We start from the raw sequence: 22,236 nt of genomic DNA, 5'->3' as shown, positions 1-22,236 counted from the left end.
GTCCATACCGTCCTGCGTAATGGGGAGTGTCATTTACTCATTTTGATCTTAGCGGATCAGAATCTCTAGAGTGTAGGGTAAGCAGCTCGCACTTAGATTCCACTACTGATTTGACCTTCAACCCTGTAAAATATCTACTACTGATTTGATCTTCAACCAAGTAAACTAGAAAACTGTAATTTGCATTTATTGGATATCAATATAAAAGTAAATAAGATTCTAATTAGGTCTAAGGTTGTGCAACTTTAACTTACAAGTTACAATGTTAAAGCAGTGCTAAATTATTCAGTAAATACAAGTTATTGTAACTTAGAAGTTAAGTTTGATATAATTTTACGTTCGTATGATAAAAAATTTATTATATCTTTATTAATTTTATCAAAATATTATTTAAATATTATATTTACTACATACTATTAACTTTTATTTCATATATTAGCATATGTACCTTGAAAGCTATAGATCCACAATACCAAATATGTACACTGAAAAAAAAAATTGAATTAGGATCCTTGCTAGATAAAATTTTCATAAATTTTTATGTCTTATGTCACATGACTTTTGGTGATAATGTATCTTATAAATTTATTTATTAACCACCAATCATCCATCTAAATTTTACTGGATAGAAACGCTAATCACAAGGAAATATACTTATTTGCTTATAAAAAAAAAAATTGTAAAGTTATACTTCATTGAGGGATCCCACACTTTAATTACAATACGGGATTCTAATTTGGGCTATTGAATTCAATAAATTACAATTTTTTTTAATTTTAAAATCTGCACATAGTAGGGCTTACTATATATAAATTTTAAGAATCATTTGATTTGAATCAATTGACTCCAAGGTTTGCACTTTAACTTAAACGCAAGATCCTTGAGTGGAACCTATCTCAACTTTTATATATAGAGAGAAAGTAATATAACAGTAAACAATACTACTTAATTAATTACTAAACTGAAAAAAAAAAAGCGAATAATTTACTACATTTACGTAAATATTAGTGTCCTCGTTAACTTCCCGACACAACAAATACACAATTGTTTTCAACTTGAACCGATAAACATACGTGGGTTCCATGATCGCATAGACTGTTGCCAACCAGTAGTCCCTGGCCTTATACTGTTACCAACCAGTAGTCCCTGGCCTTATTAGTGGAACAACTTTAAAGTGCTGTTACTGTCTGGTTGATCAGATGCCAGCGCTTAGAGAACTCAGATGATCCAAAAGTGGGCGTTTCGTACGCTAGGAAAGGAAATTTTTGCATGGAACTAAGACATATGTTGTGGCACGAAATATTTAAACATGTAGACTAATTAAATAATAATTAGTTTATTATCTAGTTAATTAATTAACGGCCTGGTTCCTGATCATATGATGATGATGAAGATAACTTGGAGATCCATTTGCCAATAATTGATCTCCTTTGCAGCAGCAGCATCTGGGGGTTGCAGGATTGTGCAAATACCTTGATGCGCTGCAATGCAACCTGTAGTGTTTCTTCAGTGATGTTGGCAAAGCAAATCCTGAACCACCCTGGTTCATTGCAATGGCAAGAAGAGCCTGGAGAGATATTCAACCCTACTTCAAAAATTATTTTTTTCCACAGCTCCTTCTCAGCTTCAAATGTGTTGGATACCAAAAGGTGCCTCATGTCTACCCAGCAAAATAATCCTGCGTTACTCTTTAAGCATCTGATTCCTGCAACTTTGAGTCCGGAAACAAGCATTTCCTTTCTTTTCCTAAGCCTCTTCCGATTTTCCTTCATGTAATTGCATGTGAACTTCTTGTCCGAGAGCATGCGTGAGAGTAGATACTGTGTTTGAGAAGAAACAAGGCCGAAGCTTGACATTTTAGTCGCCGCCGAAACAACTCTTTCATTGTTGGAATAGATCATGCCAACACGGAATCCAGGCATGCTGAAATCCTTTGAGAGACTGTAAACAATGTGAATGCGACTCCACAGATCATCGGACTCGCCAATGTTTCGGTCCATTACAGCCTCCATGATGCTTATAAAGCTGCTGCTGGGTGAGTCAAAGACGGTGCCTGAGTAAATTTCATCACTCACTATGTGAATTCTTTTGGACTTGGAGAAATTAATGAGGTGGTTTAGTTCTTGGTGAGTCATGGCTGTGCCTAAGGGGTTTGAAGGATTAGTTATCAAAACCCCTTTAACTTTTAGGTTAAGTGTTTGGGCTTGTTGATAGGCATTTTCCAGGGCAGAAATGGTTATTCTGAAACCATTTGAACTTGAGCAATGAATTGGAACAATTTCAATTCCGGGACGCCATTTAAGATCTCTATCGAATCTGGCAAAGAAAGAAAATTAACTGTTTAACATTAATTTCAACAACTTAATTTATGTGAAATGAAAGTAATGTGCACTTGATTATTAAAGTGTTATACATGTATATATACATACCCGGGGTAGTAGGGTGTGGGAAGAAGGAAAGCATCGCCGGGGTCTGCAAGGCAAAACATTAGAGTCTCGTTGGCTGCAGTTGAACCAGCTGTGAGTACCAGCTTGTTAAGATCAAATTTGACCTTGTTGCCTCTTATTCTCGCCATTAACTTTACGAGCTCCTGTATACAAGTCATGTTAAAGTTCGGGTACTAACACAGGCTATAGCGATATTGACGTTGCTAGTAAAATTACGATTGATTAATTATTAGTGGCTGAGATAGAAATTTACTTTCTTAGCGTCTGGAAAGCCGTGATAGTCCTGGAAAAGAGCCAGCTCTCTGAATAGAGATTCTCCATTTCTCTTCAGCTCCACTGCCTCTTGGTTGCTTGCAAGCCACGACTCAAGGAGGTCAAACGAAAGCTGCAAGAAATATCACAGCGTTAGTGGGAAGACCAATTATATTCCACGATAAATTTATTCTAGCCACCTACATGCTGATGCTATTGCTATCACATGTGACAGAAATATATACTTCTTCTTCTTATTATTTTTGTAATATATGTTTATATTTGGTTTGTAAATAAATAAATAAAGTTACGGACCTGATTCTCAGCGAGTCCCATTTGAATGATTCCGGAGGGATTATGAAGTTGATCATAAGGATTATTTTCGTAAGCTTCCCAACCAAGAAAGTAGGAAGAATCTTGCCCATGAGAGTCGCAGCTAGCTATCCTGGACAGCATGTTGATTGAAAGAAGCGATCAGTGTTAGATGATTGAAAGTCGAAAGAGAGATGGGAAGTTTTAGTTTGCTTTAGGGAGAGATGTGCAAAGACTATAGCATGCCCACTTATATAGAAAAAAAAAATTTGATTGAGCAGAGACCAACCCGACATGGTGAGATAGGTGAATTTGACGGTGATGATTCTTTTGACCGTAAAGCGACTCCATTTTCAATTTTCTTAATTAATTATTACTTTTTCTCTTACGTCTCATTTGAGATTAAGAAGGGATATAAAAGTTTAGGTCAGACCTGGGTATGATAATGTCGGGATCTAGTCTGGATATATTTTATGAACACCCAGATCAGGTTTAAAAAGCCCGACGTTGAGCTGGATTTTTTTTTTCTTAAAATTCAGATTTTATATTTTATAACATTATATGTGTATATTTTTTAAATTTATTTTAAAATTTTATGATTACTAAATTTATTTTAATAAAATTAGGCTTGAAAATATGAATTTTAATATTTAAAATTTTACATATATGTAATAGGAGAGTCAAATAAATATAATTATTTAAAATAATATGTATTTTATAATATTTTTCATGAAATTCAAGTTTGGGGTTAGACCATAGACTTAATAAGTGAAGTTTAGGTCCGACTTGACCTCATCCCTTGGGTTGGATGAGTATTTTTGACTTCCCTAATAGTAAGGTCGAAACGCTATAAACGACTAATTTCATAAGTTTTGATAAAAATAATATTTAGTAAATTTATAATAGCTGATTTTAATAACAGCTTTTAAAAGTATGTAGATAATTATTTTTTTATAAGCAGCTAATTAACAAGCACCTTTTTTTCCATAGATCCTAACATATAAATAAAAGAAAATTATATTAATTTTGATCAATATATAATAAAACAAAACTTTTATAATAAAACTTATGGAACACATATACTTTGCTTTTTAATTAAATTAGTTGACACCACTTATTTTTGCTGATTTAGGATTGTAAATAAACACTCATTTGTTAAATTGTTATTTAGGTCAATAGATTAATTACATGATTATTGTTTCCTTTACTTTAACTGGCTAACTAGATGGATATTATGACGCACGTAATCAATGATCTGCGCACAGTAGAAACCTACTTTCTGAATTGGACGGATTCTTACAAAAACATGTAGCAATAATAGACGTCAAATAGTCTATGTGAAATGAAGATTACTCGGATTTAATCAAGCAATAATAAATTTTAACTAATGTTGTTTTTTTTTTTTTTTTGAGTTTAAGTACTCAATTTATGATTAATCGGCAGTCAATTAATTGTCAAATAAAAGTAATTGTATGTCATATAATTCATGGGTTGGAATGCTGTAAGAATGATGTAATATATATAGATATGCAAATATCGAGAGTGGAACTGTGGAAATATGAAGGGAGCAGAGCACACCGACAAGCTAACGTCACAGGCTTTTTCTAGACAGAGAGCATGAGTGCATGACAATCCAATTAATGAGCCCATTGACTTATAAACCAAGTTCTAAGAAAGCCAGTTCCTAACTAATGGAAACGCACGCGCTCCTCATTAATAATTCGTCTAAACAATATTTATCCCGCATGCACTCGAAAGATAAGATACAACGAAGGACTTTTTTTTTTTTTTTGACTGATTAATCATCAGATTACTGCATTACATAGATATTTACAACAACTGCTTATTGTAGCAGAGATGTTACACTGATATTTACAATCAGATATACATGATTGGGACTTACATTATTACAATGAATTCTATGAAGTACATGCCCAATACAAATAACTCCTCACATGAGAGGATGTCCATACTCCACTTACATTTCGCAAAAGAGAAAGATATAAAGAACATTTAGCCCCTACAATGCTTTTGTGGGGGCTAGAACCGCTGCCCTCACAATGCTTGTGAGGGCAGCAGCCCACTACTTCGGCCAAAGCCGAACTGGCACAACGAAGGACTTAAGAGGGGAATGTCGCTGTCTTTGTGGAAGTGCAGGCGAACGTCGTTATCTTCGCGGCACATATAAACTAATTGAGAGTACAAGCTATATATATCTCGGAAGTCCCGAGCGAAAGTACTCACCGCCGTCGGTGACAACAACTTTTACGTCGAATGGGCATAATTAATGCCAATGATTCCACAGATATTTAGGTAGTAAGGAAACCAAAAATCAGTATTAAAAAAAATAAACTTTTTTGTAATTACCAACGCGGGCGTTGCTGGATGATGATAATATTTGGAACCGGGGATGGCGTAATTGAGATGATGTTGATGGGCAGTCCAATCGGTGCGTGAGTTTGCGTATTCCGGGAGTTGGTGGCCCATTTTTATTATGATAGAAAGACAAAAAGGGGTTCACTTGGATGTGTTGCGCTGCGTGTCGACGATTTAACGTAAGACCGAAGTGGTCCAGTCGCCAATCCTCAACTTATTACTGTTCTCCACTTTTAGACCCCGTGGCTTTGCCCCCCGCCATTCCCACCCACTCTTTGTTTCCTTTCGTATCCTGCCGTCTTTGGGGGCAAATTACTAGTATGGAATGATTCTCCCATTTTTTCTTCTTCTTTTTGTTTTTTTGGTCAAACTATATCGTAATAGATTGAGTAATTGCAAAGTCACAAATGTTATATGTATAAAGAGATTTGATACTACAGTATTACTTGAATACAAATACTACATAAACAAAATTCAATATGTATAAAGAAAATTTATTATTTTAATATAAAACTACTAGATCTTTTTATTCTATAATGAGAGAGAGCTCATCGAAGTATAGATTATACAGGTTATTTAGTATTTTCATTCAACCAAATATTATTCGGTTATATAAGATAGTTTGCTACTATGATACTTTACTTTACAAATGATATGCTAAGTTGACGTTGCTTGTACATGATTTCAAGTTGAGAATCTCTTAAAATATGATTTAAGCATATATTTACTAGGGCTAATATCTTAATTATCTTGTTAGTCAATTTATTTACACTTAAACGGTACCACTAGAGTATGCTCTATTATTTTTATGAATAATTATAATACTCTCGTAATTCGATCTCTCATACATTTTTGGATGGCACCATCAATTACCCACTTGAATTACACTCTGAAAAACCCAAATCTTAATGAATCTTGATCATATTTTTTATTATTTCATATAATGTCTTTACTCATCTTTCATTAGAAAACCATGAATTGTATATCCACACATGGCTTAAAGCGTTACAGCTAAATTTACTTAATAAATAATTACATTCTAGATACGCATGATAGGTTTCTACCACTTCTATGCTTCTATGAAGCATGCACAAGTACTCATATTTAATCTTTCAATCAACATCACTCACCATTGCACATATTTTGAAAGCATAGTAGTAGACAGTGTTAAGTCCTAACAACCCGCCGGGTTCTAAATTTTTTTCGAGATGTCTCCCATACAAAATATGCATATATTATTAAATCTAATTACGTCCCTACCATATTGAACTTGGTGTGTGAGTGGCGTACGTAGGAGTCACAATTTCAAATCAATTGTAGTCTCTCTTGCACTTATGACTTGACTTGTCTTTCCGTCTTCCGCGTTTTAAGGTGAGGAACAGCTCAGCTCAGCTCAGTTTAAACAACTTTTTTTTTTTCTTTTTTAATGAATTTTGCATCATATTAGAGCGAGATGCCCATGATGTAATTAATGGTCCATTATTTCATATTACTATTAGAGAATCATATTTAGTCTCATAGATTGTTGACTGCCTCGGTTGACCTTGAATTTTTGTTATTAATATAGCAGTTCAATTAAATATTCTGATGGGGTGGGGTGATATATATTGTCATAATGAACTGCCAGATTAGAGAACGCGGTTTTGTAGGCACTTTTGCCACGTGGGTGTATTAAGATTTAAGAGATTTGCTTTGACTGCTTTTCTTCTTCATTTTTTTCCTTCGAAAAATTAAATTGATTTGATTACGACATCAGAATACTAGTGGGGATTTCATAACTTGGCATTGCAAAATGGCTGGCATGTCTACAATTAATTTGTTTTCATCTCTTTCATACGACATATATATATATATATATATATATATATATATATATATATATATACATACCAAATGGTTGTGGCTCAGTTGTCAACTTAGGCTGAGTTTGTGGGAAAATCTCTCGAGTTTGGTCCTTATTAAAAACATCATTTGGGAGGGGTAAGAAATCTTAATTATAACTATACTCTGAATTCAAATTAGTCGGGCCAATGCAATCGTCAAAAACCGAATAATTTAAAAACAAAAAAAAATTGTTTTCATTTTGTCTTTTGCAAGGCATATATTAGTTGATGGGGGGTGGAACTATGTGGAAGAATGACCCCTTAGAAGAATGAAAAAGGAGAAAAGACAAGGGATGCAATTGAAATTTTATATTTGTCGAACCAAAATCTTATTAGTTCTGCCACTATTAGTACTAAATTTCAACGACAATGGTGTGATTGGCTGGAAACATCGAAATCGAATTTTGATTCTGGGGCACAAAATGAATAACACATAAACTCGATAGGTTTTTTTTTTTTAGACTGATTAATCATCAGATTACTGCATTACACAGATATTTACAACAACTGCTTATTATAGCAGAGGTATTATACTGATATTTACAATCAGATATACATGATTGGGACTTACATTATTACAATGAATTCTATGAAGTACATGCCCAATATAAATAACCTCTCACAAGAGAGGATGTCCATACTCCACTTGCATTTCGCAAGGGAGAAGGATATAAAGAACATTCGATAGGTTTTGCTATCAAAATAAGAGGCCAAAACATAAATTAAAAAAAAAAAGGTTAAATTTCTGTTAGAACTCTTATCTTCTCTAAGTTTTTTTTTTTTTTTTAAATAAAAATTTTCGACTGGCTTTTAAAACCCCAAGCCACAGCGTAACTTATATATAGATAATTAAATAAGTCCGTACTGGTTAGTGTGAATGGTGGTGATCAAATATTTCCCCACAACACAAGGCCATGGGACGATCAAAGTGGAGCAGAGAACAGAAGTTGAAGGTTGCTTTCGCATATTTAATTATTTGAAAAACTGTAGTCACTGGTCAAGCAAAATAAGTGGAGCAGAAGCAGGATAAGGTGCCCATATGCATTTCTGCAACTCTTACTGTAACCAACATAGACACTAAGACACAATTTTCATTATCTGCACTGTCGTCTTTCCCATTCACTACAATGGGATGCATGGCATGGCATGGCCCCGTTCACCGGAATTTCAAAGTCTGCGAACATGTGCCACGATCCCTTCCAATAAAGTACCATATATTAACTAGTTCTACTGCTATCTGGATAGCGGAAACAGATAAGGATCGACAATTCCGTACCAACTTGGCCTAAAAGATTGTGACAATTCGACTATAGAATTTTCTCCATCTAGTTCTAATCTTAACTTCTTTCTTTTGCCACGGCAGGCTAAATACAAAAACCAAGAGTTTTGGCTATTCTCATACTATATTACTATGCTTTCTATTTACAACTCAACATTGATGTAAAAGGACAAGTTTGTATTTAAAAGGGAGCGGCTTTAGCACTAGACAAATTAGGTTATAGCCTAAGGTCGCATATTTTAGAAGGTCACAAATTTTAAGTATCTATTTATTAGTCTAATAATAATTATAATAATAATAATTATAATAATAATAATAATAATAACTATTCTAAAATTCTATTTTTTTTTAATTATGTATATAGGGCAAGGATATCTAATTTTTAAGCATCTCCCTATTATTACTCCCCTTCATAATTATCTCTATATTTGTTAATCTTTACCTTAAAAGTAATTTTTTAAAATAAAAATATGACTTTTAAAGTATAATAATAGATAGATAGTTGAATCAGATTTAATAAAAATGGTTAAATTAGTTAATATTCTTTTAGAAATAGATAGATATCTTTTTATTATTCCTTTTTTTTGGGATCTTGTATTCTCGTGGACAATTGTTAAAATTCAAGATATTGTTAAAGAATAAAAGAGAGTAAAATTGTGTGCTGTTTAACATTTCTTTGAGAGTCATTTTGTTTAATGTAGAAAGGACTCTCCGAAAAAAAAAACAAAAAATTCACCTAAGGCCTCCAAATTATTAGAGCCGGCCCCACTTTTTTTTTTAAAAAAAAAAAAAAAATCAGTAGCCATTCATAATCATGTGCTTTTGTATGTATTTTTTTAGATAATTGAATAGAGGTTAGCTGCTAAATATAAACTAATAACCGACGAAAAAATAAAAATGAACTCTAATATGTCACGGGGATACAAGAAATAATTGAAGTGGCTATTATTCCATCAACAGCTAGTTTATTTTATTTTATTTATTTTTAACTAAAATATAGGTCCAATAATATGAAGCAGCCTTCTTAAAGTTTAGATTATCGATTCGAACTTCAATAAATGTATGAATTAATAATAATAATAATAATAATAATAACTATTCTGATTTTGAATTTTAAAAAAGGTGCACAGACATGATGATTTTCAAATATCTATATGTTGTTACAAAGGGGTGAACACGGAACAGTGAGGAGTCGGGGTCACGTGGGTTTGTAGTGGAAGAAAGTTAATAATTAGGTCATGTGAAAAATCTTCATTTGCCTAAAGAATTTTGAAACCCGAAAGTCCAAACCAAGAGACATTGGTAATGTGACAGCCAAAAGGACATGATGATACCCATGTCATGTCGTGCATCCTGGCTCAACAAGCACTACCCCCGAAGTCGAAGAAATTATTCATTAGACAGTCAGACTATTTGCTTCCTTAACACAACCATGTTGACCCCTACCCCATTAATCTCCCTCCCTTCCTCTCTCTCTCTCTCTCTCTCTCTCTCCCTCTCTTTTTAATTGATAATTTCGAGTAATGGAGACAAATCCCACCATTTCTTTTATGTATTTTAACAAAATCCAACGGTTGAAAATTAATAGACTTAACTTCAAAGTTAAAAAAGAACAAATGATAGTTAACGGAATGTAACTTTCATTCGAGACATGTTAGTGAGCTCTTAGCGTAGTGATGAGGAGAATATGAGTTTCAAATCTTCACAGAGATAACTTTTTTTTTTAGAGTTTTGTTACCTTAGATAATAATAAGATAATAAACATAAGTAAATAATAACAATTTGATTAAAATTTAATTGCGATGAAAATATAAAGTAAAAGTAATAAAATTTGTGGGGAATTAAGAATGCCTTACAACTGTATGGTGTTTGTTCCGTTATTATGTAAGATATCTCGAGTCTTTTTTTTTTCATATACAATAATATCTTATTTGTAGATGCAAATATAAATTTAAAAAAAAAAAAAAGTCAGGGGGGAGGGGATTCTTGTTAAATTTTGGAGCATGAGAGAAAAACAAACCATTTTCTCTAATTAACTTATATATCCAATTTCCTTTTTTCCGTTTCTCTCTTTCAACTCAAATATTCTGAGCTTTGATGAGAACTGCTGCTACAAGCAAAAATGAAATGCCTTCATCTTGTTATAACTTAACGAAACATAATTACGATTTACGAACTCTAAGTGAGGAATTAAGATAAAAAAAGAAGTGTTAAAAAGTAATTATAAATTATGTTGGTCTATCTTACTGATTATATGTCAGTAAATTTTGCATTAAATATGTCAGATTAATGCGTAAATTATAAAAATTATGACTAATAACTAAGAGCATCTCCAAAAGGCTCTATAAATTTTACTCTTCAAATATTCATTTGCTTACCTATGTGGCAAATAGATGAGTGAAAAAAGATATTATTCTCCAAAAGACTCTTCAAATATAAATGAGTTAATATTATTTTAATTAAATAACTATTTTTTAAAAGAAAAAGTCAATAATAATTCAAATACATTTCTCATTTTCTTCAACAAAAAGTAATAAAATATAAATTGAAGAGGGAAAAAGTAACTCTTCAAATTTGAAGAGAGATGATCATTTCTTATTTAAAAAATCTTAATGGGAGTGTCTTTTAGAATTTTAAATGTTGATGATGTAGCTCTTCAAATAAATAATAAAATCTTAAATGTTGTGATAATTGTACTATCAAGTGTGTGCTGTCGGGTAGTTTTTCCCATCCTTGCGTGTAGAGTTTGCTAACTGGGAGTCTAGAAACTGCTTCGAATCTGTAGAAGTTGGTGATAATTGAAGACGATTTAAAAGGTTGGATAAATTTTCAAAGCTGGTAAGAGTGTGATCAATTATTGGTTCCGCTTTCAATTGCAATACGAGCATCAACCCTATCTAAGTCAATAAACAGGGTGGAGCGCGTCTCACAAGCTTGCCCAACAAGAATTTCAAAAGCAGTTTTTAGAGATAAAATTCATGTTCTAGCTTTTTGACTGATGAGATGATTTGATTTCGTGCGGCATTGCACATTAATTTGCTCTTGACCTTTGAATCCTGTCCTGCTGTTGCTGTTAACTTTTTGAAGATTTTCATTGTCAAAATGGGAAATTGATGAACGAGGAACAGCAGATCAGCGTCCTGTTATTTATTAATTTCCCATATAGAAGAAATTTTGCTCTGTTCAGACCTCTCAGTGTTTGAAAATGGTGCTCCTAATTTTCTCAGCACCGTTTAATGACTCGATCCTCTTTGTCTTTAATGTTTTGCTCCACCATCATAGAATTCAAAATTATCGAACAAGTTTCACTTTCAAAGGCTTCGTGGTCAATCCAAATACAGACTTTATGTCTCAATTTTGTACTATTAAAGGAATAATATTAAAAATAGGAGGAATAATATGGCAACGTGAGACATCTGACGAGCTTTACTATGTTGATAATGAAGTTGGACGTGCATGTCCACCAGCCACCCACTTAACCAAGTTCTGTAATTTTGGTAAATTAAATTATGGTGGTTGTAAAGTTTCAATTCTTGTAAAATATTTATTGCTTTGCAGAGAAAATTACTCTACAGCGCTGATTTATGAAGCTCCACTTGCTACTAGTAAAGAAATTCTATAAAAGAACGACTTGAGAACTCCGAATACGTTACAGATTTTTTAACAAACACCAACGCTGTTTTAGCTCGTTGGATCAGACTGTAAATCTAATGGTTGGGATGATATACGTGTAAACTGGTAACCGGCCAATACGGCGAAATTCGTCTGCTGTCCCTGCAGGCCCCAGAATAAAGATAAGTTTGCATAAGCAATATTTATATTTTGAGCCTGAGATATTGAGAATGTTGTACTTTGGCCCCATCAAAGTTAGATGTTCTACATTCACCCCATGGGTTTGTGAAGTATTTCTCAGAATTTGGCACTTCAACATCACTTCTTCCACAGTTTGGCCCCCTAGAATTTCCAATTTTAGCTCCGTCCTTGATCCGCAAATTCATATTTCACCCGCAATTCAAAAATAAAAGGTCAAAATGAAAATAACGAGATAATAACAAGAGTTAACGAAAGTTAACTCTTGTTACTCATTTTTATTGTAAACCAATTGTTCGTCTCCCGTAACTGGGCAATCACCACCATATTGCAAAGTACAATTTACCCCTTTTGCCGGTCATCGTGTCCCACTGTAATCGACTACGTGTCAACATTTGAGTAATGATCGTGTCAAATCACTAGCTGTTAGTTACAGAATCTGTAACGTAGTCGGAGCCCTCCGACTTCAGATGGAAAATTTGGCAATTTGGATTATAGGAATTATTCCCAGCAGCCTGCTCAAACTCCTTGATAGCAACTTCATTTTCTTCTACGCTTGTCCGGTCGAAGTAATGTGTCCACCAAGAAAGAAAGGCTCCTCAAGTTAGCCTTCATAAGCAAACCAATCAAAGCCACGGAAGATTATTATTATTATTATTATTATAAATAGTTTCGTGTTGAAGTAATGTGTGATAAAAAGCTAATTAGCAACAAACATGCTACTTTAAAGCAAACTTGAACAATGTTAAATCAGAGGAGCAACAAAGAAATGTCCCATACTTGATGACTTCAAATTGTGTAAGCAACCTATATATAACCTATGCAATGGAAAGTAATTCTTCTAGTTGATGATTTTTTGCAAACAATTGCTACATCATGTAGAAATGCATATTCATTTGTTCAGGTTGTATGCGTGCAAACCCTTCTAATAATACAAGCAGCTACTTCTTGTGTTCACAGAAAGACTCTGGAGCAACTGAGCAAGTTAATACTTGAGTCACTTTTAAAGGCTTGTATAATGCACATCATTCGAACTAAAATGATGTTCAAGTCTCACTTGCCAAGTAACTGAAACTTTTATCTCTATTAATCCATGAAACAGATCCAAGTAGACAAATAGTCCATAGATCCATGCATCTTAATCAAAACCAGTTTCAGTCATTTTAGGAACCGATGTCAATTTAGTAACTTGAAAAGCCAAGAAATTATTGGGAAAATAATTCTCTAATCCTGCATGTAACAGCCACTTACCGCCCTCCCAAATTTGGAAACTTCTGCCATCTTTGCTCTCTGCTGACCGGGAGAACCTCCATGCGAATAATCAAAAAGGCCCTTGAATGACCAAAAAGGAGAACATGCGTGTATACAATAATATCTAACTTTCAGGTTGGAAAGAATGACCAATTATAGTATTTTGGTATGCACATATTTCAGATACACAGGTGAACACAGGAAGATCAACTGGAAACTCCAATGAAATATAATTAAAAGAAACAAAAATGGGAAGAGGCAAAAATGCAGAGTTTGGACAAAAAGTGGTTCTACTACTAGAGTAGGAATGACAGTTAATAGTTACACACATTGGCTATGCCGAAATTATTTTCATCTCCACTTTGTGCACACTATGTCATAAGATGTTTGTGTATCTTTCTTAAGTTCTCTGTTACTTTGACAACATCATATTCCATCACAAATACTGATAAAGAATACCCACATCCATTCTCAAACACAAAGTAGCAGAAGATGAGCATGGTTAAGGATTGTGATGGCAAATACAGCGGAGGAAAAAGATTCAAGATCAAAACTAAGTACCTAAGCTATGCATTTGGAGGCACCACAAATATCCAAATCCAAATTCATTTGTTTATGTTACAAAATTACAAAGGTTGATCAGTTAAAGTCTACTGATTCAACAGAAGTCGCAAGGTTGCTAGTGATCATTGCAAAGTAAAGATAAACCAAGAGAGTGAGAGACTGACAAACAGAAAAAATGCTGAGAATATTAAATGAGAAAGTGTTTCAATAACATCACCAACAAACAACAGTTTCTGCATGTAATAAACATAAGTGCACAACAAAATACATGCTCAGAAAATACTTTTGATTCTTCTTACCTGTAAAGGTGACAAGACCATCGGATGATGACCCTCGCCAAATCTGAAGTGCCTTGTTAAGGTATCTTGGAGATAAGTAATCCATTGCATCAGAGAAACTTACAACAGAAAAAGTGTTGGCCGGTATGGAAGAGAAAATTTGATATGAGCCACGCGTACAATGCCTTTATGCACAAGTTATCAGCAACCTCTGTATCATATGGTTCCAAACCCCAGGCTTTGGTTTCCTCTTCATTCCGAAATCTAGAAACCACCGGATAAGTATCAGGACTGACTTCAAACTTTGTGCATGCCGTCACCATATGCTTTCTCTCACTGAACCTCTAGTGTGCAGGAGAAATCACCTGCACATGATCTAACGTCATATACTTGGAAATACTGCTGGTGAGTCGGATTAATGCTGAAGACCATAAGACAACCTCTACCCTCAGCAATTCGATTATACCAACTGAAAACAAATAATTATTAAATAAAACCAAAATCAGAAGTTCGACGAACCAAAAGGCAGCCAAACTACCTTCAACCCCAATTATAGGCTCTTTAAAGTTGCCAAATTCACCTGTTGCAAAAGATATTAGAATTCAGTCAATGGGGTTATACATCAATATATATATATATATATCCATATCTGTCAATCAACTTCTTCAAACATAAAACCTATTTTCTAGTTTTCTTGATTTAAAAAAAAAAAAAAAACTAAAATGATTGCACCATATAATTGCACTTGTCATTTTATCATCTTCTAGTCCTGTGTCACGCAAATACTAAGAATGAACAATTCATAATTTACACCAATCTCTATAAATTCAAAACTCAAAGGGGTTAACTTTTGTGTCCTTTATAAATATATGAAATAGTACTTGCATAAGAAACAAAAATAAAGCTCAGAAAACAAAAGCAGATCAAAACCCATTTCTGCTGTAGATCTGTTCTTAATAATATCGATGTTATAATGCATATAGTTTATTATCACCGAATAAATAGTAATTCAAAAAAAGAAAAAAGAAAATAATAGAACAGAGATTTAAAAACAATGAACTAAAATTAAAATATTAGCAGTTGGAATATAATAAACCTGAGCTATACAATACAGATGAGCCATAAGCAGCAGCTCTCCCTGAGAAATCCACCAAGAAAAGGGAAAAAAATAAACTGTCAAATATAAATGATTAAAAAAATAGTTAATTGGAATGGAAAAGGTTATCAGGATGACAGAATGATTTGGACGGGCAAAACCCAAGAATGCCTCCTCCACTGTCTCCATATAGCCGACCTGGACTCACTGCCATCCTTGACATTACTACTTTATCAATTTTCTCGGTGATTTTCTTTTTCATTTTTTGCATCATCTTAATTCATGTCACCAACTGTACTGATGTACTGTCTTCTTCTCTTTTTTTTTTTTTTTTTAAATTTATAAATGAAAAAAATAATATTATATATCACTAATAGAAAGAAGTGCAATCATCAATGATAACTTCAACAAAATTACAAATGGATATGAGGAGGCGGCAACGACACCAACGTAAAATGAGAACAGAAATGGATATTATCTATTTGTGTAGATTAAAAGCCAATGCCATGGCGCTAAGTCCAAAAAAAAGTTCATTAGCAAATGCCACCCGCTTGGACATGCAGGCGATGAAAATCACGGCCCCTCTGAGCAGAAATTTACCTGCTTCGATGTATGATTATGACAAGCTCCAATTCGCTGGATGCTCCCTTCCATAGCCAGAACCAGCTTTCATGTTCAGCAATTGATAATTTCGAGTTGACAACACAACTCCCTGAACAAAAGAACACATGGCACTTTCTAATTCACTGCGTCTGCATGTGCTTTTCAATGGATCAACAATTCCATACTCAGCCACATCTACATATTCAACTCTAGCTTGACCATATCCAGAGTCAGGATTGTTATGCTCTAGTAACTATATCTACCACCAATCACCAATTGCGAAGGCTTCTTAACCAACCGGAACATGTTTCCCTTCATCTGCCGAGCACAATTAATCGAGTGTCTCAAGCTGAGACTTTTCTTTTGGGGTTGGGGGGGGGGGGGGGGGAGTGCCAATAAAACTTTGAGCTGCAACCACGGGTAGGGTTGGTTCGGGCTCTCTATTAATGCCAATGGGCCATGCCTGAAGTAAGTTTGGACTGACTTTGATTCAATTTGGATTGGATCAACCAAGTCGTTATGTCCATTTCCGCTCTCCTCTATTTTCTTTCATTTATAATTATTTTTTATTATTGTTGAAAATGAAAAAAAAGAAAAAAAAAGAGCAATATTTATAATGTAAAAACGAGTATATTACGACCACTAAATGAATGCCATGTATTCAACTTTGGCGCTAGAACTCTTGATTGGGCCCAATTGCCATCCCACGCCGAGGGTTCTCTGTCAAATTCGATCGTTTACATTTCTCATGTCACAGAGAGGAAGGGCGTCGTAGGCATAATACGTATTGATAGTCGGTTGAAAACGAAAAGAGAAAATAAATTGAAGCCAGAGCCAGATTAACCAAAAAAAAAGGTAAAACCCCAAACATGGTATTAGCCTTTGGGTGCTTATCGAAATTTAATACTATCTCATAGAAGAAGTCGTCGGATAGGAGGGAATATAAATACCAGGGCAATGGGAGGGAAAGACGGAGACCGGAATAAGAATAACCCATGGCCGTCGCCAAACGGACCCCAACAAGAGAAAGCTGACGTCAAACTTTGGGGGGTTTTTCTCTTCGGTCTAATTGGCGCCACCGCCACTACTTTTGCCGTAAGTTAATTTACTTGTTCTTTTTTCATTGCTATGAAAAATGTAATGCCGATATTAGGGTTTTGTAACTTCAGAGTTTTTAGTAATTGATAGGCGATGCCTCTTGTTTCTCTCACAATCTCTGTCCAAACTGTTACGGTGCTTGGTTGAATTGCTTGTATAAGCTAATGTCATTTTGTGAGTGCGAATAGTCGCCCTATTGATAGTGAATAGAATATTCATGTCTTAGATTTTAAAACTTGATCTTCTGGTTATACGTGTGAAATCCGGAACCCATTTGCAATCAAATATTGTCATTGGTAGAAAGTTGTTGTGCTACACAGTCAATTTGATTCCTATAGCAAATTTGGCAGGTTGGGCAGCTCCGGAAGACTGTTGACTGGGTCTATTCTCAGGTAGAAATAATATGTTTCCATCAACCTTAAAGTGGGAAGCCTGTTTTACTACACTATTACTTGGATGTTGCTGATTGTTTATTAGTGTTCACTGGAAATCCTTTCAAACAGATGTTCAAGGTTCTGCATTTGTTCTGCTGCATTGAAGGTTTTAATTTGTGTTCTTGTTATTTGGAATGTGCGTGCACATCCCCATGCATACCAGCGAGTTTCAATTCTTAAGCAAGATTGTTTTCTAACAACAAAATTTGGGTCCGTAGCTTTTGAAATTTGAAGACTGAGATCTCTTTTCATTAAGTTTAGTATACTCGATCCTATGTTTGAATTTGATTCTTATAGTAATGGATGGATTGAATATTTTGTGTCTCTAGCACGGTAAGTTGATGAATATGATTTATTTATTTATTTATTATTGTTTGATTTATGTTCCAGAAAATATCATTTTTTTTTTTTTAAATATCATTGGCTGATGGAGCTGATTATGTTGTAAATGCACCATAAAGTTAAGCAGGCCACAGTCATCGTGGAAAGGAGCAAGTGGAAGTTCTTTCCGGTCATCTTTTCAGGAGGAAGCTTGGAAAAGGTATAATCGTCGAATGCGAGAGGAATATGAAGAAGAAATGGAGAGAGTGGTGAGTTTTAAGCTATATATTGTTTTTGTTTTGTTTTACCCCTCTATATATTTATGTTGTTTCTTGTTGTGAGCCTTTTCCCTTTTTTCCAGAAACTTTGGATTGCTTTTTCTAAAGTTGTGTTATGCAGGCAGAAGCTATGCATGATAGTGGAAAAGGATAGGCTTGAATAATTAGGGCCGATCAAAATAATAGTCACACCCCAAAAAACTCTTATGTAGCCATTTACTGTGAATCTCACTCCCTGCCATGCCTTTTTGTGAACATTCATAGTGGAGTTTCATCTGGACTAGCATTCTCTGTAGCCTTGCTATTTTTAGACTCTAATTGGGGAGAGAATATGAATAGACTGGGCATCATTCTTGTATGCTATAAACTGTTATGCTCTTATCAGAAACGGCAATGTTTTGATTAGTACTTGTTACTTATGTCCTTTATGGGTTTGGTTAATAAAGTACTGTGTAGTTATTGAAGTTTACAGCCATTTACTGTGAATCTCACTCCCTGCCATGCCTTTTTGTGAACATTCATAGTGGAGTTTCATCTGGACTAGCATTCTCTGTAGCGTTGCTATTTTTAGACTCTAATTGGGGAGAGAATATGAATAGACTGGGCATCATTCTTGTATGCTATAAACTGTTATGCTCTTATCAGAAACGGCAATGTTTTGATTAGTACTTGTTACTTATGTCCTTTATGGGTTTGGTTAATAAAGTACTGTGTAGTTATTGAAGTTGCTTCCTCCAGTTGGCTGCTTATTGTATTTTCTTCTTTATTTATTTTTACCTGGTGTAAACTGCATCCTTTTTCTTCTTATGTTGGATCGGTTAGTTTAGCTTAATTATGATTTCTTACCAAAGAAAAATGAAAAGGGGGTTGTGTATGGTTGATCAAGATCTGATGATGGGGTGGCAATTTGGTCTTGTCAACTTGTTCTTGGCTCAGATGGATTTTTTCTGGTCAAATTCTGGATTGTGTCTTGATGAATGGTCATTTCTCAGACTCAACTCGTATGGTTCATATGCTGAAGCCATAAATTTTTTATTTTTTTTTAAGATGTTATCTGAAAAATTGGTATTTTGGAAATTGTAATGGTATCTACTCTGATGCAATTCAAATCTGGTTCTTGTATCACTTGTTACTTCTGCAGTAGCTAACCTCTTTCTCCAAACCACAGTTCTGATTATGGAGTTGTTAGCTATTCTCCATTTCTTCCAAAAGCAACGTAGTAATACCAAAGTTTTTTTGGGGCTCAAACATTTAATTTGAATTTCAATCTGCTGGTCCATGCTTTGGTTTTGCTTTTGGTTTGGGATTTGTCATGGTACTGATCATCGTGGTATTTACATTTTGGTTCTTTGGCCCTTTGCAGGAGCGGATAAGGCGGATGCAAAGTGTGTTCAATAGAGAGAGGAATAAATATAAAAAAAGCTATGAGAGCTGGAGGCAAAATGATTATGACAATGGCACTTATCATCATCATTTCCAGCGGGATGATTGGTATTGGAAAGCAGATCCATCCTACAGACAACAGAGGACCAATTTCAGACAACCTCCAAGAGAGTCTGAAAGCTATTCGTTATCACATCACTACTCGGTTTTGGGTCTTGACAGGTAATGTTATTGTTATCCAGTTAAGCAGGACCCATTCCACATGTCTAATCTGAACAAATCATATTCTGATGTGATTTCATAAATTTGTAGTAAATGAGTCAAAGTTGATCACAGGATTGAAGTTATTCCTCATTTTTTGCCACATCTATTCTAGATTTAATTGAAGAGCAGTTTCTCATTGGGACTTAAAACTGAGTTCTGAAAAATCATGTGAAACAACAAAGCTTTTGTGAAAATGACACGTTCAGATTTGACCAGAAAATGTACTTCCAATTTTTTTCAGTTCCATTTTGGTTCTATAGCTTGTGAATGGTACACAAACCTTTGATGGCGTACAGAGTTATCTTTAATCGTGTTGCAATCATGATGGCTCTTGACCATTGTATTCATCTCACGTGTTTTTCATTACACAGGTTAAGAAAAGCTCCTTACACAGAAGCCGAGATTAAGGTACACCCCCTCATTATATTATTGCTTTTAGGTCATTATTGGAGCTTTGATTATGCTTCAGCTTTTCATTTGTCAAAGGGAATGCCAGCTGATCAAATGCTTAAGTTTGGTAGTTATAATTATGATAAGGCTCCAAAATATCATGGCATTTTCTTTTTATTTATAAAGGGGTGCTGTTTCTAAAATTTGTTTCTGGTATTGCAAATGTTCTGTAAACTTAAACCCTTGCTTGTTTAATCCGCAATTTGCTGTCTTCTTGAGGCAAATTGGAACGTGTTTGTATGCGCCCTCTTATTTTTTTGTCATTTTAGAAGTTTTTGCCGGACATTGAAGTTTTAGATCATGACTTGAAGAATGTTGGTGTTTAAGAGTGCTTGCCGAACAGAGAGTTTTGGAGTCTATCGAGATTTTGTGATGGATGAAAGCATGTACAAAACAGTGTGTTTTTGTCATGTGATTTCATTCCAATGTAAGCCTATCATTTCCGTCCATCCTGACGTTAGCAGTAATCAAGAATTGCAGTACTCACTGATCTTTTGATGATATTTGTGGCAATTTGATTGTTAGTTCATGTTTGATTTTGGATTTTTCCGTTGGAGGCCTTTTCTAAATATTGATATATTAATAAATGAGCTTCATAGCAGAACCGAGATTGTTTGCTTTATTTTCTATTTGTACCTGATATGGTTTGAAATTTCTTTTAATCCCTTGCAGACAGCATTCAGGGCCAAGGCAAAAGAGTTCCACCCAGATCAGAACCAGGATAATAAAGGTGAGACATGAGTGGTCATCATTAACTAAAATCTTGTAATTTGAAATGATACATGGATTGGATAAGTGAAGATTGCCCATGTCTGTTGCAGAGGCCGCTGAGGCAAAATTCAAAGAGGTAATGGTGTCCTATGAAGCTATAAAGCAAGAAAGAAAGGACATGAAGTCATGAAGTTGCTAACACTGCCACAGGGGTTATACAGAATAAGTAGCAAGTCTCCTATGTGTTGAATATTATCAAGTCACCTTTTCCCTGCAGCGATTAATTGTTTGCAGAACTCGAGTCCTCGGCAAACTTTCTTGTGGAAATATCCGAGTTTGTGAAATATTGATGTTGTACTACCATGTTGAGGTTGGTATGAAGAATGAAAAGTGATTTATTTCAGTATACATGTACAAAAGCAGATCATGTACTATAGAGGCATGTTATCATGCATGCATAGCTGTTGCAAAAATGTAATTTATTGAAAACTTTGACTTGCGTAGAATAAGCAATAGGTTATTTTGGTGATTTCCTCAATTACCTCATCGCATATTCAAATTTCTTCTTGTACTAACATGCTATAATGATTTTGCACTTGGTAGTGAGTACATAGTTTGTTTTCCTTCGTTTGGTTGGCCTCGAAACGGCTTGGCCGTGGTTATTTGTTTTGTATTTTGGTGGATGCTTGTTTTTAGCTGTGGAGAGTCGAATTTCTTCATGTTTTCAATTGTTAGAGTATCTTCAAAAGACTATTCAAATAAGATTTTATTACTTATTCGAAGAGTTACATCAGCATTTAAGGTTTTAAAAGACATTCAAATTAAAATTTTTCAAATAAGAAATGATTATTTCTCTTTAAATTTAGAGAGTTGATTTTTTCCTCTTTAATTTATATTTTATTATTTTTTATTAGAAAAAGAGAGAGATATTTTAATTATTATTAATTTTTTTATAAAAAAAAATTATTTTATTAAAATAATATTAACTTATTTTATTTGAATAGTCTTTTAAAAAATAATATATTTTTTATTATTTTATTTATCACATAAATAAATAAATAAATATTTAAAAAATAAAATTTATAAAACCTTTCAGAGATAGTCTTATTTACCCAAATTGATATCCATTCACATTAAAACCCTCAA

At 34.1% G+C, this 22,236-nt stretch overlaps 2 protein-coding genes and 1 long non-coding RNA gene across 7 annotated transcripts; 1 reads left to right on the top strand and 2 right to left on the bottom strand.

Annotated features, from left to right (window-relative positions):
* Window positions 1–880: 880 nt before the first annotated feature.
* On the bottom strand, window positions 881–3,241 carry LOC102612741 (1-aminocyclopropane-1-carboxylate synthase 8). The gene is made up of 4 exons (XM_006472280.4): window positions 3,015–3,241; window positions 2,701–2,832; window positions 2,430–2,590; window positions 881–2,316 (listed from the first exon to the last, which is right to left on the bottom strand). Exons 1-4 carry the CDS (start codon window positions 3,153–3,155, stop codon window positions 1,356–1,358), a joined length of 1,395 nt encoding a protein of 464 aa, XP_006472343.2. The 5' UTR covers window positions 3,156–3,241; the 3' UTR covers window positions 881–1,355.
* A 9,340-nt stretch (window positions 3,242–12,581) lies between these two features.
* LOC102612341 (uncharacterized) lies at window positions 12,582–16,544 on the bottom strand. 4 transcript variants are annotated; one of them, XR_008054872.1, is made up of 6 exons: window positions 16,149–16,544; window positions 15,549–15,590; window positions 14,991–15,032; window positions 14,474–14,817; window positions 13,611–13,691; window positions 12,582–12,968 (listed from the first exon to the last, which is right to left on the bottom strand). It is a non-coding gene; the product is annotated as an uncharacterized LOC102612341 (long non-coding RNA). The 4 variants fall into 4 exon arrangements; XR_008054874.1 differs by having other exon boundaries at window positions 13,611–13,666; XR_008054873.1 differs by lacking the exon at window positions 13,611–13,691.
* A 263-nt stretch (window positions 16,545–16,807) lies between these two features.
* On the top strand, window positions 16,808–21,717 carry LOC102611849 (uncharacterized). Of its 2 annotated transcripts, XM_006472278.4 has the most exons (7): window positions 16,809–17,246; window positions 17,600–17,641; window positions 18,145–18,273; window positions 19,646–19,887; window positions 20,301–20,337; window positions 21,052–21,109; window positions 21,201–21,717. In XM_006472278.4, the coding sequence occupies exons 1-7, from the start codon at window positions 17,109–17,111 to the stop codon at window positions 21,278–21,280; spliced, it is 726 nt and encodes a 241-aa protein (XP_006472341.2). In that variant the 5' UTR covers window positions 16,809–17,108; the 3' UTR covers window positions 21,281–21,717. The 2 variants fall into 2 exon arrangements, with proteins under 2 accessions (XP_006472342.2, XP_006472341.2); XM_006472279.4 differs by lacking the exon at window positions 17,600–17,641 and having other exon boundaries at window positions 16,808–17,246.
* Window positions 21,718–22,236: the final 519 nt, after the last annotated feature.

This window comes from Citrus sinensis, chromosome 5 (assembly GCF_022201045.2).
Source record: "Citrus sinensis cultivar Valencia sweet orange chromosome 5, DVS_A1.0, whole genome shotgun sequence".
In the NCBI taxonomy this organism is placed as follows: domain Eukaryota; kingdom Viridiplantae; phylum Streptophyta; class Magnoliopsida; order Sapindales; family Rutaceae; genus Citrus; species Citrus sinensis.
Note: the sequence above shows the minus strand (reverse complement) of the source record. Positions and strands in the feature narration are given on the sequence as shown.

What these genes read in the sequence shown, in the direction of transcription:
- LOC102612741 (XM_006472280.4), bottom strand. Translation starts at nt 3,155, where the DNA reads ATGCTGTCCAGGATAGCTAGCTGCGACTCTCATGGGCAAGATTCTTCC. An exon ending in TGGGACTCGCTGAGAATCAG is followed by an intron (nt 2,833 to 3,014) that starts GTCCGTAACTTT and finishes TATTTCTTGCAG; the next exon opens with CTTTCGTTTGACCTCCTTGA. An exon ending in CCCACACCCTACTACCCCGG is followed by an intron (nt 2,317 to 2,429) that starts GTATGTATATAT and finishes TTTCTTTGCCAG; the next exon opens with ATTCGATAGAGATCTTAAAT.
- LOC102611849 (XM_006472278.4), top strand. Translation starts at nt 17,109, where the DNA reads ATGGGAGGGAAAGACGGAGACCGGAATAAGAATAACCCATGGCCGTCG. An exon ending in AAGAAGAAATGGAGAGAGTG is followed by an intron (nt 18,274 to 19,645) that starts GTGAGTTTTAAG and finishes GGCCCTTTGCAG; the next exon opens with GAGCGGATAAGGCGGATGCA. An exon ending in TCGGTTTTGGGTCTTGACAG is followed by an intron (nt 19,888 to 20,300) that starts GTAATGTTATTG and finishes TTCATTACACAG; the next exon opens with GTTAAGAAAAGCTCCTTACA.